The 15,601-nt window shown below is 41.1% G+C and overlaps 1 protein-coding gene across 3 annotated transcripts in view; it reads right to left on the minus strand.

Moving 5' to 3' along the window:
• The window catches only part of LDLRAD4 (low density lipoprotein receptor class A domain containing 4), a 262,336-nt gene that overhangs the window by 147,642 nt on the left and 99,093 nt on the right, over nucleotides 1-15,601 (minus strand). For all 3 annotated transcript variants that reach the window (XM_075213262.1, XM_075213260.1, XM_075213261.1), the window contains one exon: nucleotides 14,578-15,043. In XM_075213262.1, coding sequence (XP_075069363.1) covers nucleotides 14,578-14,617 — 40 coding nt within the window. In that variant the 5' untranslated portion in view covers nucleotides 14,618-15,043. The remainder of the gene's footprint in view (nucleotides 1-14,577; nucleotides 15,044-15,601) is intronic.

The raw sequence follows: 15,601 nt of genomic DNA on the forward strand, positions 1-15,601 counted from the left end.
TGAAAATGCATATAAATTACCGTTAAAAACGGTCTCCTCCTGGCTTGAGATGTCCGTTTCTGTCTGAGCCTGATGTGACCTTTACACGTGCTGCTGGATAGTGAAATCAATTCGATCCCTTTCAATGTGGCTTGGTATGGGAATCTTCGGGATGTTTAGCAAAAAATGAATTGCATATGATAGCCTTTGATGTGCAGTCTTACCCTGATCGGAGATGCTCGTCCTAATTCGCACGAAGTGTAGAAACCAACACTGTCCTACAATAAGGTTGCAGAACTTCAGAAAAACAACCATTCACGAAGCCGAGCGGAGTATAATTCAATAATAGACAAATGCTGCACAAAAAGTCCGTGCTACGATCCAAGATAGCTGTAAGGAACTATGGGGCATATTTAACAAATCACGGTAGTGCACTATTGTGCACTTACCGTGGAATTAAAGTCCCGATGTGCCCTCCGCAAATTTATTAAAGGTGCATCGCAGCAGATATCATGGATATCTGCTGCTTTGCACTCCTGATCGTTTTTGCGAGCAGTCACCATTCAACAGAATGGTGACTGCTCCTGGCCGCAATCTAACAAGTCCCGAAAAATGTTTTTTTTCGGGAACTTGTCATGTTAATGTACGCCAGCACATCATCCTAATTGAACAAATCCACTGCTGTCAGCTCTGCTCCGACGAGCAGAGCTGGACAGCGCATGTGTAGAGGGATCACATGATCCCTCCCTGTCACTCAGCGCGCTGTCTCTGCAACGATAGTTGCAGAGAGAGAGTGGGGACTTTGTGCGCATGTGCACTGCACATGCGCGAAGGAAGAGGAGGAGATCCCGAGACAGCGCGTCCGAAGAGGGAGGTAAGTGTGATTTTTTCTATCACAGAAACAGCAGTTTTTCGGAACTGCTGTTTGTGTTCCCATTTTAATAAATGTGAGAAATAGTTCAATCCTTATCCTTGCGATAAGGATTGATAACTATTTCTCACTTTTGCCGAATAATGATAAATGTGCCCCAGTGACCGCTGTGTCTCACTAAAAACATTACGCGCTTCATCACCTGAAGGCGATTTCATCAGAAGTAGTTTTTCACCAGATTATCCTGCCAATCCCACAGTAAACGACTGGTTCGATATCGCATGTATGTACAGTCATGGCCAAAAGTTGAGAATGACAAATATTTTTCACAAAGTCTGCTGCCTCAGTTTTTATGATGGCAATTTGCATATACTCCAGAATGTCATGAAAAGTGACCAGATGAATTGTTTTTGAGGGGAGTTTGAAATTAATTGCAAATATTTCCACTCCATTTCAGCCCTGTCACAAAAGGACCAGCTGACATCAGGTCAGGGATTCTCTCATTAACACAGGTGAGTGTGTTGACGAGGACAAATCTTGAGATCACTCAGTCATGCTGATCGAGTAAGAAAAACAGACAAAAGGAGGGTGGTGCTTGATATCATTGTTCTTCCTCTGAACCATGGTTAACTGCAAGGAAACCCATGCGGTCACCATTGCTTTGCACAAAAAGGTCTTCACAGGCAAGGATATTGCCGTTAGTAATATTGTGCACCTAAATCAACCATTTATTGGATCTTCAAAGAGGCTCAATGGTTGTGAAGGTGGCTTCAGGGCGCCCAAGAACATCCAAACGCCAGGACTGTCTAACATTAAATTCAGCTGCAGGATCAAGGAACCATCAGTGCAGAGCTTGCTCAGTAATGGCAGCAGAAAGGAGAGTGTACATCTGCACTCACCATGAGAAGATTTTTGGAGGATGGTCTAGTATCAAGAAGGCCAGCAAAGAAGTCACTTCTCTCCAGGAAAAACATAAGGGACAGACTCATTCTGCAAAAGGTACAGGAATTGGACTGCTGAGGAACTGGGGTATAGTTATTTTCTCTGATGAATCAATCCCCTTTCATATTATTTAGGGAATCTGGTAAAACACTTTTCCAGAGAAGGAAAGGTGTGCGCTACCATCAGTCCTGTGTCATGCCGACAGTAAAGCATCCTGAGACCATTCATGTGTTGGGATGTTTCTCAGCCAAGGGAGTGGAGTCACTCACAGTTCTGCTTAAGAACACAGCCATGAATAAAGAATGGTACGAAACATCCTCCAAGAGCAACTCCTCCCAACCATTCAAGAACAGTTTGGTGACGAACAATGCCTTTTCCAGCATGACGGAGCATCTTGCCATAAGATAAAAGTGATAAGTGGCCCGGGGATCAAAACATCAAAATTTTTGGGTCCATGGCCAGGAAACTCCCAGACCTTAATCCCATTGAGAACTTGTGGTCAATCCTCAAGAGGCGGGTGAACAAACAAAATCCCACAAATTCTGACAAACTCCAAGCATTAATTAGGCAAGAATGGGTGTCCATCAGTTAGTATGTGGCCCAGAAGTTGATTGACAGCATGCCAGGGTATTAATGTAATTGTCAATAAAAGCCTTTGACATTTATGAAATGCTTGTAATACAGTATCAGTATACCATAGCATAAACTGAAAAAGGTCTAAAAACACTGAAACAGCAACCTTGGTGAAAACTAATTGTGTGATTCTCAAAACTTTTGGCCATGACTGTACCGTGATATAACTACATATTTTAATTTTTCAGCTGGTTAGAGCAGTGTTGGCTAACCTGTGACACTCCAGGTGTTGTGAAACTACAAGTCCCAGCATACCCTTCCAGCAATAAGTTGCTATATATTGGCAAAGCATTCTAGTTTCACAACAGCTGGAGTGTCACAGGTTAGACAACACTGCTCTAACCAGCTGAAAAATTAAAATCTCCATCTCCCTAGTTTGGCTCTTCTAACTTATTCAAATGACATCTCTTCCCCCTCCCTCACTTATTTTCCCCTTGCTCATCTGCCATACACTGTTGGCTCCCCTCTGTTTATGTAGACGCTTCTAATGTTTATGTGGGCATTAGCAGTTGGAATGGACCAATCACGGCAGCTCTAGTTGCAGAGTGGAGCATTGTAAGCGAACGTTAATTCGCCTCCAGCAGTGGAATTTGCAGCTCTGCATTGATATTTATTAACGTTTTCATACCTTTTATTAATGTTTAAGAATAAATGGATTCAAACGCTTTCTAGATGAGACTTTATTTTGATCCTTTTATCTACTTATGAAAATATGATACATGCTAAATTTTTTATAGAATTTTTAGGATGGCATCTGACAAGTGTTGAGGCAAAAGAGGATCTTTGCTTATTTGGACTTTGTGAGAATGAGCCTTACCCACTCTCCAGAGGCTACTGTAGATTTGGTCAAGGAGAAGATCCAAAACATGACTGTGTTCAAGGAGGAACTCCGTAAATTGGAGTCCTCCAAAAGATCTGGGGCAGGGACTCAAGTTTTGTATTTACCAAGGTTGTGGCACTTTGACTTCCTGCGCTTCACAGCGGACCTGGATATAGCCAGACCATCAACTAGCAACGTGCTCCAAATGGAGCAGAGTTCCTCATCTGTCCCCCCGGAAACTGAAGACATACTGGCAAATTACACAAGTAAACACAAAATCATGAATGCATAAAATATTTATGCACATTTTGGTAAACAGGAGTACTTCCAACACAGAATTTCAATCTTTGTAGATAACATCTCATTCTGCCAGACACAGGGCCCTCACCATTAAAATATTGCAAATACTCTTCCCTCTTTACTTCTGCCGTTTTGCTGACATTTCTCATCTGAGAAAACTCCTGTGGTGTCAACCTCATCACTTCAAACTTCTACAGTATGCTTCATAGTAGAAGCTGTGCTACGCATAATGGGGTTTTTACACCTAAGAAAGTTCTGTACGATGCAAGACATCACCACCTTCTCGATTTTGTCAAGGTGCAGATTTATGGAGTATGGAAAATCTTAAATCTATTACTCAAAATACCAAAAGCATTTTCCACTACTTGCAAAGCTCTTGCTAATCAGTAATTAAAGATCCTCCTTTCAGGTGTGAGAATTTTTTGGGCTGTGTCTATAACGGTCATATTAGGGAGTCTGCTCCAATACCCCACCATCTGACACTTTTCCATTTTTCCCAATGTCCACAAACAAATTAGTATTTGACATCCACTATGGCCATGAGGATAAAGCTGAAGAACCCCTTGCAGTTATAGAAATATGATCCAGGGTGGAATAATTCTTACATGTTTGCCAGCTAAAGCCTAGCCACAGTTTGGGAAATTCCACAATTTGTCAAGATCTTCAGCAATAGTTCGCCATTGCTCGACTGTCGAAGGGAACACAAGATTGTTGTAATGTTGACTCAATACATGTATTATCTATTTATGTAGTACACTGTGCAAGCCACCCAGCAACAAGGGCAACAAACTGTCGAGAGGAAAGAAAAGGCAACATGAGCACGAACAAAAGAACATTGACTCGCCAGATAACAGAATCAGCAAACCATTTCATGCAAAAAAGAGGCTGTCAAAAATGAAACTGCTGCCAGTTGAGAGCAGACTGGAAGTAGACCGTTTAGTTACGGAGGTGCTCTATAGGGTGCCGAGGTGGGAAATTACGACACACATTAGATTGACAGACTGCCCCCAACACACTAGTAAGATTTCTTCCGACCTGCACCCATCCCATACATTTCAGACGCTCCCACCCCTTAGACAACGTCCAACGATGGGAAGTAAAGGCAGTATCCCTTCTGCTTATAGGAGTTCCAAGCCAACCAGCAGTGTAAATATGCTACACTACACTGGAAGTCCATCCTCAAGGAAAGCCATGGAATACTACTACTATGAACCCCTGTGTACTGTTTATATTTTTATTACTAAAGTTTGAGTTTGTATTTTTTTTTTACTTATTTTTTTTAAGTTTAATATTTGCCCTCAGTTAAAATATTCTTTGAATTGCCATTTTCTCAGCCACACCTGTTCCATCACCGAAAGCAAATGAACTATTGATGCTGCTTAGAAAATGTGACAAGTCTTCGCAATGCAGATATGGGTCCTATTAATGCCTTTAGCACCCATGAAATAGCCGATATGTACTTGAGATCATCCAATATCCTTCCCGAGGCCAAAAATCATAAAGGTAGCAACCAGTCTCTGCTCTGCAGATATGGATATCTGAAGTTCCTGAAGTCATCAGGATTGTTTCACCTATTTCCTATAGCAGTGGCATATGTGAAAAAGGAGACTCCTCTGGAATCATTCCTTGGTTCAACAAGTCCGATTTTTTCCCTCTGGTTCAGTGTATGCCGCATTCTTACCAAGACGAGAAGCAACAAAGCATAAGCTATTCGTTTATTTGAAGCGGTGATCATTATATTTCAATAAATGAGAGCAAGGGTACAGTTGTGAATGGAGTTGCTGAATATACGCTATACACAAAGCTGAATGGAATGAATGAAAATGATGGTACTGCCTATTTCAGGATGTATGTTTGTGGGCACCGAGGTTCATAGCTTTAACTTAATTTACCATATTGCTGCTGGAACGACATCTGTACAGTGTGTACGGAGTCACGATCGTTTGAGCCGATGGTTGTGACAGACGAAAATCACAAATCCGACAATAAATCGCGTACGTGTATACGCATGAATCGGATGGCGAATTCGCAATGGGAGAATTCAGTACTTTGTCTTGGATATGAAAAGAGTAAAACTAGTTAGACGATACAGACTTAAAACAGATACTGATAATTCCTTTCAGCATTCAGGAAAAATTTGTATCTTGCAGTTAGACAAAAGGCAAACCATTAAAAGTAGACAATAGATCAAGAGATTCTCAGTTAAGGAGCAAGCAAAAATTGATTGAAGACCATATTAGTCACATGTGAGCCCTCAGCTGCTCCCTACCAAACATATGCAGAAACAGACCAACAAATATGGTGTTGACTACGCATTTTGTATTGCCTATATTTTTATGCAAATTACTGTGACCTGTTGAAGATCCATTCTCGAAATGTGTATTTTGAGTATGCAATGACAAAAATAAAAAAAAACACATGGAAGTTTCACAAACGTTTTCTTTTAATCTCAGTTTCTGCCTTTAGTTCTCCTTTCAGAATGTAATTTTATTTTTATATACTATACAAAGAACAGGACAAAATGTTTTCTTCTGGCAATAGTGTATAATGAAGTCTGAGGGAAGATCTCTTCTGAAGAGACCATCTGTCTTGCGCGTCATGTATTTGTGGATGAAAACCGGGTGTGGATTAATTTTATTTTGCCAGCTGTTTCATGGAGCATATAAAAAAAATTAAAGACTTTATCATCAATACTGCAACTAGGATAAGATTAAGATGAAGTACCTCTTTCTAAAGAACACATGGCTATTAATAAACCCATTCATTTACTTGGCTTCCATCTGATCTTTTAAACCTAAAATTAGAACAGGTGAAAACACCGACAGAGGTAGCATATGCACCCACAGCTATAGAAAGCATACCTACAAACGTCCCTAATGTGTCTAATGCACACATGGCATATCCATGTTCATTAGACATAAGTCACAATGAATAAGGATTGCTAACACACTCCCAACGTACTCAGCACCTTAATACCAGACTTAATTGTTTAAGATTAAGACCTTAGTCTAGTGCCACAAGTGAGAGTGTGCCAGTGCATTTCCAGTGCATACTATTTACTTAATACCCAGCAGACAGGGGCATCTGCCCCCCGGGCTGATCCCATAGTGGGCTACCTTGGGCTGGGTTACTGGGCCACCTGCATTTTTTTTTCCTTTAAAACAGGCTGTGGATCAAATCTTGTCCCTCGGGCCAAAATTTGCCAGCCCTCCCCTGCCAGCAGCGATGTCCAAGATGTGGTCCGTCATAACCCAAATTAACCTGAGTGTTTGTTTGTTTTTTATATGTTTGTTTTGCTTACAAATTGGATGAGGCCTGTTAAGAGTATTCATAATAAATACACTATTCTATGAAAACTTTGGATTGCACTAACTAAGCTGATTTTTTTTATGAAAGTACAATACAAAGGGCTTTACAGGAAAACTACAATCAAACCATATATGAAAGATCCCTGAAGTGTTGCAGAGATGGTGTGCTCTGTCAAATTACATAATGGCAGTTAGGGTATTTAATCACAGGGACTGCACATTCCCACCATTGCTTATTCTTGACAGAAGCACAATGAAAATATTTCAAACCTTCAATTTCGACAAGACTGCTCACTGTGCTCAGCCACAAATATTACACAACACAAAAATAATATTGGGAGCTTCAAAAGGATGACTCATGTGTAGAACAAAATCCCATGTTACATTTCCCCACAAACAAAAATAATAAACCCAAAAGCTTAAAATCAATGGCGGTCTAAATCTGCTATCAACCAAGCTAACAATTTTGTAAATTCTCTGCTGCAAGATCCACTTGCTTCTTTATTTCCCCACTATGGTTGATGCAATGACTACAGTCAGATCTCAGAAGATATGGTAACAATAGAAGAAATGATCAATTTAGCATGATTATTGCCGTAGCCAAGTGCTTCGTGCCTTTGCCTAAAAATCTAAGCTGGGGCTCCATGGAAATGCAAGAGTAGATATTGTATTCAAAACCATTTCTGAATTATCACAGGAGTACTCTGCCTTAAATCCATTATTATTTGACCCTCCTGCAGATATTTTGGAAATACATCAAGATGTTTTGGGGGTTTTTATTATCCAGGAAATTCTGAAAACCAAGAAGGAAAATAGATGCAGTTGCTTACTGAAAAGGCCATAGTCACATTGCAAGGAGAGCTGTTAAACAAGATAATTAGCAAACAAGTGAGAAGAGAAAATGTGTAAAAGCATGTTTTAATGTAAACACTCTTATATTTCAGGTATAACCATGCAAATTTCGGTAGGAAAAAAACCCAAGCCATAAAGACCCCCAAAGACACGTGCATCAACATACATCTCTCCACTTGTCTCAAAATATCTCCCAACTTAACACCTCCGTTTTACACAAGATCTGCATCTCTCATCCACACATTACATGCTCCCATTCCCTGTTACAAGTCTTTTATTTTCAGGCTGCACCCACTTTGTGGAATGCCCTCCCTCACACAGTAAGACTTTCCACTAGTCTTCAAACTTTCGAGAATTCTCTGAAAACTTATCTCTTCAGGCAAGATTATAAAATTCCTCAACCACCTCTTAACCTTGCTAGAGGACCCTATAACCATCCTTTATACAGCTCACACTAGACACACAGCAGTGCTGGTCAGAGGGCTGTTGACTGGATCATACAGTACTTTTTAATCTTTGCCATCTGGTTGGTGCAATAAGCAACACACAGCACATAACCTCCTGTAAAAAACTACCATTGTGCGATAGATTATAACTTGCAAGCAGGACCCTCATACCTTTCTCTCTGTCTGTATTACCCAGTATTGTTTTAAAACGCTGTTTGTTCCCAATTGTAAAGAGCTACATAATATGCTGTAAATAAATGATTATTTATCAGTTATAAAGCACAGATATGTAACCTTATATCTAAAATAAAGACCAAAAATATAACCACAACACAGGCCCCTAATGAGACAAATTAAAACAGCCTCCTTCTCACAGACAACAGGATTTGCACGGAAGCGAGCTTAGCCTCCTAGCTCCGACTATAGCCACAAAGATTCTGAAATTGACAGGAGATTAGATTGTAACAAGGTCTGTCGGTCAACTGTCAAACAGTTTCGAGATCAAAGATCCCAATTACAATTAGGGGGAAAAAGAAAACGGAAAAACACAAAAAGCTTAAACTACAATTTCTTTTGGCTGCACACAGTATTCTATACCATTTGAAGACACAGGATGCCATACGTGCGAGAATGAATTTCTGTTCAGAAGTGTACAGCACCATGCACCAAAAACAGATGTGGCTTGGCAAGTAAGGGTGGCAGATAATACATTTTTAGAGGCAGAGATTTGGGCACATTAGTTTAGGGTGTTGTATGATGTATAATTTATACTTGCGTTAAATCCTTTTCTCTTAGTCCATTGGGGGGACACTAGACATTGGGATATTGAGAAGTATAGGAGTCAGGGCACTTTAAATTTAAAAATGTAATTGAAGCTCCTCCCCTTACAGCTCAATACCATGTGCCTACAGGACAGAGTAGGAAAAACACAAAAACTAGGAGAGGAGTAAGTGTAAAAAGGGAGGGCGTCCGGTGTCCCCCATTGGATTAAGAGAAAAGCATTTAACGCAGATATAAAGTCTTAAATTACTCTGTCCCCTGATTGGCTGACCCTGACCATTGTGGACATCCCCAAGCTACCCTTACAGGCAGGTCTTGCGCAGTGCAAAGGACAAAGGACCCTCCTCCCAGAACTGGCACACTTAGATGCAGACACATTAAACCTATACAATTTGCTAAATGTGTGAATAGAGGACCATACTGTGCCACCCAAGAGGCCCCCACTGACCTGGCGGATTGAGCCCTGATAATTTCTGGAACAAGATGCCCTGCTCCCCTGTAAGCCTGATGGATTACGGACATATTCCATCTTGCAATAGATACCTTGGACGCTGGTCAACCCTTCCTATGGGTCTCATAATGGGAACAAGAGACTTTGTACTCTGTTGCTGGGGTTCTGAGGACCTCTGTTCAAACCAGATATTGAAGAGAGCCCTCTTTCTCTGGAGGCCTACCGTGGACCAAAGCCGGAATCACTATATCCTGGTTAATGTGATCTAGAAAATCGCTTGCAGGACAAAGCTGCCATCTGTGAAACTCTTCTCGCCGTTCATATGACCTAAAAGAAAGTTTTCCAAATCTGGGATTTTAATTCAACCTCAACAGTTCAAATGGTGTCAAGCATCCAACACCAAATTTAGTTCCCATGCAGTCACAGGAAAAACGTTAGAGGAAATAATATGCAGACCCCCCGTAAAAAATGTCTTAATATCTGGCAATAAAGCCAGTCTTCTTTGAAAAAAACCCCAGAGAGAGCGAACACCAGAACTTACAGGGAGTCAAGGCTCAGCTCGGCATCCAGCACATCCTCCTGTACGAACATAGGGAGCCTGAGCACTTGGAGAAGAGGTGGGAAACCCTTCCTCTCACACCAGGCAATAAAATGTCTCCACATTCAGTGATAATTTTTTGCTGAAACCAGTTTCCTTGCCTCAAGCATGGTTTGGATTACTGTATCTGGCAAACCCTTTGCTCTCAGAATAAAGACTTCAGAAGCCACACCGTCAAAGCTAGCCACTGTAAACAGTAGTGCAAAAATGGCCCTCGACTTAAAGAGTCTGTTCTGAGACACACATGCGATGACTGACTCGCTGACATGGGGTGGATGTCTGTCGTAGGACAAAGCGACCAGTCTGGAGCCACCAAGATGACCTGAACCCCCTCTCCTCCTTTTACACAATCAAAAACCAGGGATGACTGCCAAGGGAATGACATGGCGTCTACCAAGACTGCCCTTGGGTCTCTTGCCCTTCAACAAAACAGTTACACTTTGTGGTTGAACCGTGATGCTATCATATCGATCTCTGGATGACCCATCTGCTCAAAATCTGGTGAAAGAACCCTTAGGTGAAGAGTCCATTCACCTGGCTGAACAGTCTGTCTGCTCAGTAAGTCTGCCTCCCAGTTGTCTACACCCCTGGGATTAAGACTGCCATGATGGCCTGGATATTCCGATCCGCCCATCGAAAAATCCTGTTAGACTCGCACATGGTGGGATAATTTCTTGTCCCTCCTTGGTAGTAGGAGTTATGCCACAGCTGTGGCATTGTCAGACTATTTTTACAGATGCCCCCCTCAGCAAATGTTCTGCACTTAATAGAATACAGAACACTGCTCACAATTCTAACATGTTTGAGAGCTTTCACTCCTCCGAAGTCCAAAGGCCCTGAAAACAGACCTGACTAATAACAGCCCCTGAAGACTTAGGACTGGACTCTGGCGACTACAAACGCTAATGAAGAGCAGGCGACCACTGTTGAGAGCCTCCCTCAGCCATCAAAGGAGCGAGTGACGCACACTCTGGGAAAGGCGTATTACCTGGCTGGACAGATAAAGGTGTGATACTTTCCACTAAGAGAAGTTCTAATTAAAACCATCATGAAACTGCTCAAAATTGTAAGTGGTGGGACTGTAGCGCAAACCTAACACAATGATGTCCTTTGCAAATAAGAATGTGTAAATTAGAGTCCTTGATACCCAAGGACATCATATACTCGTTCTTTTCCATGCCGTTCACTACCAACTTCCGGGTCTCCATCTTCAATCTATCCACCCAGAGTTGGGTGTTCAGGGTTTCCAGATTCAAGATGGGCCTGAAAGAACTGTCTGGTTTTCGAACCAGAAATTATAGTTTTGGGTTTTCCTAAAACCTTTTTGGCAAACCAGAACAACCACACCCAAATCTTATAGCTGGGGAGAGAAAGGGAAGAGAAATTCAAAACAAACAAAAAAAAAACTGTCTCCCTCATTCCTCAGAAACTTCTCTATTTAAAAGGAACCACTGTGTCTTGGATGTCCAATACCAGGTGCACAGCCTGTATCAGATCATCCACCCCCATGTCGGCTATAAGGATCTTCTATAAAGTATGAAGTATCCTCTAGAGTCGAACCACCAACTACCTCATCCCCCTCATGGGAGAACTCGTCAGAATCTGACTCCAATTCACAATGAGGAACCATACCTCTACTATTGAGAGAGGTGGGAGGGGTTGCAGAATCCAACATCTTTTCTAAAGAGGAGGAAACCCTTACTAATCCCTGCACAGAAGTTGACAGATTTTTTTTGCCCCAACGGCTCCTACTGGGATGCCTTCATGGTCCCCACTGATACCTGGCTAAGCATGACCAAAGCTGACACAAGTCCGCCAGAAACTAACTCTGGGCCTGAGGGAATCTAAAAAGGACTCTTCTCACGAGAAGAGGTCAGCTGAGCAAGCTCAGCAATTGCAGTAGCTAAGGATCTATCCCAGGCTGGTTTCCGTTCCACTACATCGGTACCAGAGCCCTCTGGTGCACACAGCTTAAGATCCTCAGGGTGTGCATAAGACATCTGCACCTTAATGCCCTAGAGGTAATGTAACATGACATTTACAACATGTAAAAACCATTACAGAACTCATTTGTGCTTTGGAAGAACTCCCCTTGTCAGACATAGCAGAAAGGCAGACTATAGAAATCAATAACAGAACACAGAAAGTGAACATGTATAACAGACCCAAGCCCGGTACACAGAGTTATACTTCACTCGTAAACTACCCCCCAACTAATACTCACAACACCAGCTGGTATAGAAGCGGAGAGCAAGGCTTGGGGATTAAAGAAGAAAAAAAAAAAAGGAAGTCTGCTGCTTCTATTACAGTGAAATTGCATGCCAAGGAGGACGGCCTAAGGATCTACCTTATGAAGGAACAACCCAACACCAAGATGGATACAGTCACGAAGGACCACCCCTTCAACCAAATTAGTGCCTAGCAGGGGCTTACTGTCATAGTAACCTCTACCTGACCTGGTTCAGGCCAACTAATGAACTGCCATTTAAAAAGTCAAATAAATTATTAATACACTTAAAAAACAAAACAATAAACAGTTCCCAACACTGGAGCCTCACCACAGCTTTTGCTGCCTCCTGCATTTACCCCATGGGACTCCCAGTCACTACTTGCAACAGCAATGACTGGTTCCCCCAGAGTTATCCATCACTGGGAGTAGGGAGGCAGCATCGGAGGCACATCTCTGCACCTCCACTCCCTGCTTCTGCATTGCACAGCTGTCCGTTCTGTGCAATGCATTGTTGCTCCTAACACCTGACATTTCACTTGCATGGTCGGGTCTGCAATAGCAGCTGTTAAAAGGTCCCGCTCTAAGGGCACTTTAAAAAACAAAAATGGTTATTGCTCCGGCAGGCCCGGGGTACGGAGAAGGAAGGGGAGAAGTTACAGCTAATTAAATTTAAAGTGTCCTTGCTGCTATAATACACCAATGTCTGGGGTCACACAAATCGGAAAAAAAGAGAAATAATGAATGCAGGCTGTGTATTTTTTTTGTGCAGTTGGGTTGCTTACCATACAATTTTTGAAGAAAACATTTCCTGTCCATTGCAAGGTATGTGGTTACCTGCCAATATACATAGTTCAACCACTAGTAATTTATGCAGGACACAAATTACACAATAAAACATGATAAAAAAATAGAAGTCACTAAGGCTGCAGTTTTTTATACTGGTCACAGACAACTAAGGTGCCTTCTAACATTCATAAAATTACACTAGATGGGTATATTATGCCCTATAATACACAATTGTTCCCAATATACATAGAAGTGATGACATCCAAACTTACCAATTATGTCAAAATACCACCACCCTTCAAAAGAAGGTAAATATAATTCAACTTTTTAAACCAATCCAACTGGCCACTTGGTATTCTAACTGTATCAGAGCGGTACCCAAGTAGCAACATTACAATTATAATCATTTTTACTCCCAATACTCAATGAGGTGTGTCCTTATTGAGCAGCCATCTGTAACTTTATCAACAGTGTAAAATAAACTAGGTTGCTGCACAGTACTGCAGAATATAGATATTACATGAATGGGCAAAAAAAAAAAATCAGACACTATGTGAAGGCTGTCCAACTTCATTATTATAAATTCACTCCCCTTCCATCTTTCAAAGCCAACTGTCCTTTTGCAGTGAGATTTAGCAATTTTACACAATACCATCCATCCGACAATTAAAAGCAGGATAACCAATAAGTCAAAAACAAAAAAAACAAAAAAAAAAAAGTGTCAGTCTAGCCAATATAATTAAATATATACCAAATTAGGTGGATATTTTTCATTAAAAAAAAGTGTATTGTATTTATACAACAAAAAAAAAATTTCACAACTAACATTGCAGTGACATTTTCTCCCCACAAAGAATGTACTTTTATATTTATTGCTAATGTATAGACATTCAGTTGTAAGAGTGTGACAGATGTACTTAATAATAATGAAGTGAAGGGCATCGAGCCTGTCTTTTTTTATTTATAAGGCACCACAGATTCTGTAGTGTCGGATACAGAAGCAAGTAACAAATAGATGTGGTAATACAGATAGATACATAGCACCAATGAGTGCGAGTAATGCTATAGGGACTACCACAGCCTGCAGGAAAAGACATGACAGGAAGCACGAGGCAGTCAGACAGTAGACAGACATGGGAAAATAGGTAGATTATTAGAACATATGAGGATCAACCAGGATTTAAATTATTGAATGAGTAGGTCCTAAAGATGTACTAGGCAAGGCTTTCCACCCTATGCACATTTCCATGAATATTTGTAAAAGTACCACAGGGCGATTATACAGCGTCAGTTCCCAAAAGCAGAATGTGGTCATGCACTTACACAGGCGCTAAGACGACAGACTGAGGCCCATTTGCGCACACACACAGTTTTTTGGACCATTAATTGTGAAAAATAATTTTTTTTAAAAAAGGCTTGGAAGTATTTAGAAGGATTGATGTGAAAAGTAGTGAACATTATCTGAATTATTCCCACCGATTTAAAAATATACATATGGTTTAATAGGTACAAATCTACTGTTGGCAAAGTAACCCATTTCAGCTTTAAATTCAACCCCATCCAAAAGATATAGACTATTACCTGTGAAAGCATTTGTGGCCTGAAAACCAGCTTCCTGCATACTGCTTTTCCAGCAAAGGTATATGTCCAAATTTAGCCTGTCCTTCCCAGAGATAACGGATGGGCAGGAAACTGTCAGGTGACTTCCATTTTAGTCAGAGTCCATTGTTTACTGTGTCTCCATTCATCCAATTACAGTTATCACAAGACCCAAATGGCTGGTGGGATAGGGCAATGCAAAGTTTGTTAGTAGAAAAGGGTTTAACACAGTTTACCCATCCAACCAAAAATATGTCGCCATGATGGTAAATACAAGACTGAAGCGGAAAGCCAGATATTATAAAGATGGTGCAGTATTATCCTTTTCCAGCAGAAATCCCATCGGTCCGAAGTTGCCTTGATCTTGCAGAGTTTGTCTAGTGCTGACTTCAGACAGTTTCTGGCCTTCACTCTGTGTAGAGCATCACTAGTCCCTCAGGCATGCAAACTAAGAGATGAGAAAAGAAATGTGGAGATTAGGTTACCCAATGGTCTCTGCCAACAGTGAACAAAGCAAAAAGAAAAAAGAAAACCCTCTGGAAATGGTGGTCCACATTAGAACGGATTTTCAATAGGTAAATATTACAATTTTGCTGAGATGCTAAGTGTGACCACACAGCACTTTGAAATGTAAATCTCATCATGAGCTTGGCGTTGCATATTACCCCCTGAGCTCTGTTTATCTTTTCACTTCAAAGCCATAGTTACTATAGATCGAAGAGACACAGAGGGAGAGGTGGGGGCGAAACAACAACAGAACTGAAATAAAACACAGATATGGAGGATAAAAAAATAAATCAAACAGTGGAATAAATGTGCACAAAACACCCATTGATTTTAGCATGCAATACCAGTTTTGGTGAAAAATGCAATAGGATTGTAACAATTAGGACATTTTGGGCTAGATTTATTGCCAAGTGAAAAACATTATCCCCTCCTGCAAAAGCAGAATTCACAGCAAAATCAAACATGTTCCCACAATGTGGACGAAATGTATTCATTGAAA

Source organism: Mixophyes fleayi, chromosome 5, assembly GCF_038048845.1.
Source record: "Mixophyes fleayi isolate aMixFle1 chromosome 5, aMixFle1.hap1, whole genome shotgun sequence".
Taxonomy (NCBI): domain Eukaryota; kingdom Metazoa; phylum Chordata; class Amphibia; order Anura; family Limnodynastidae; genus Mixophyes; species Mixophyes fleayi.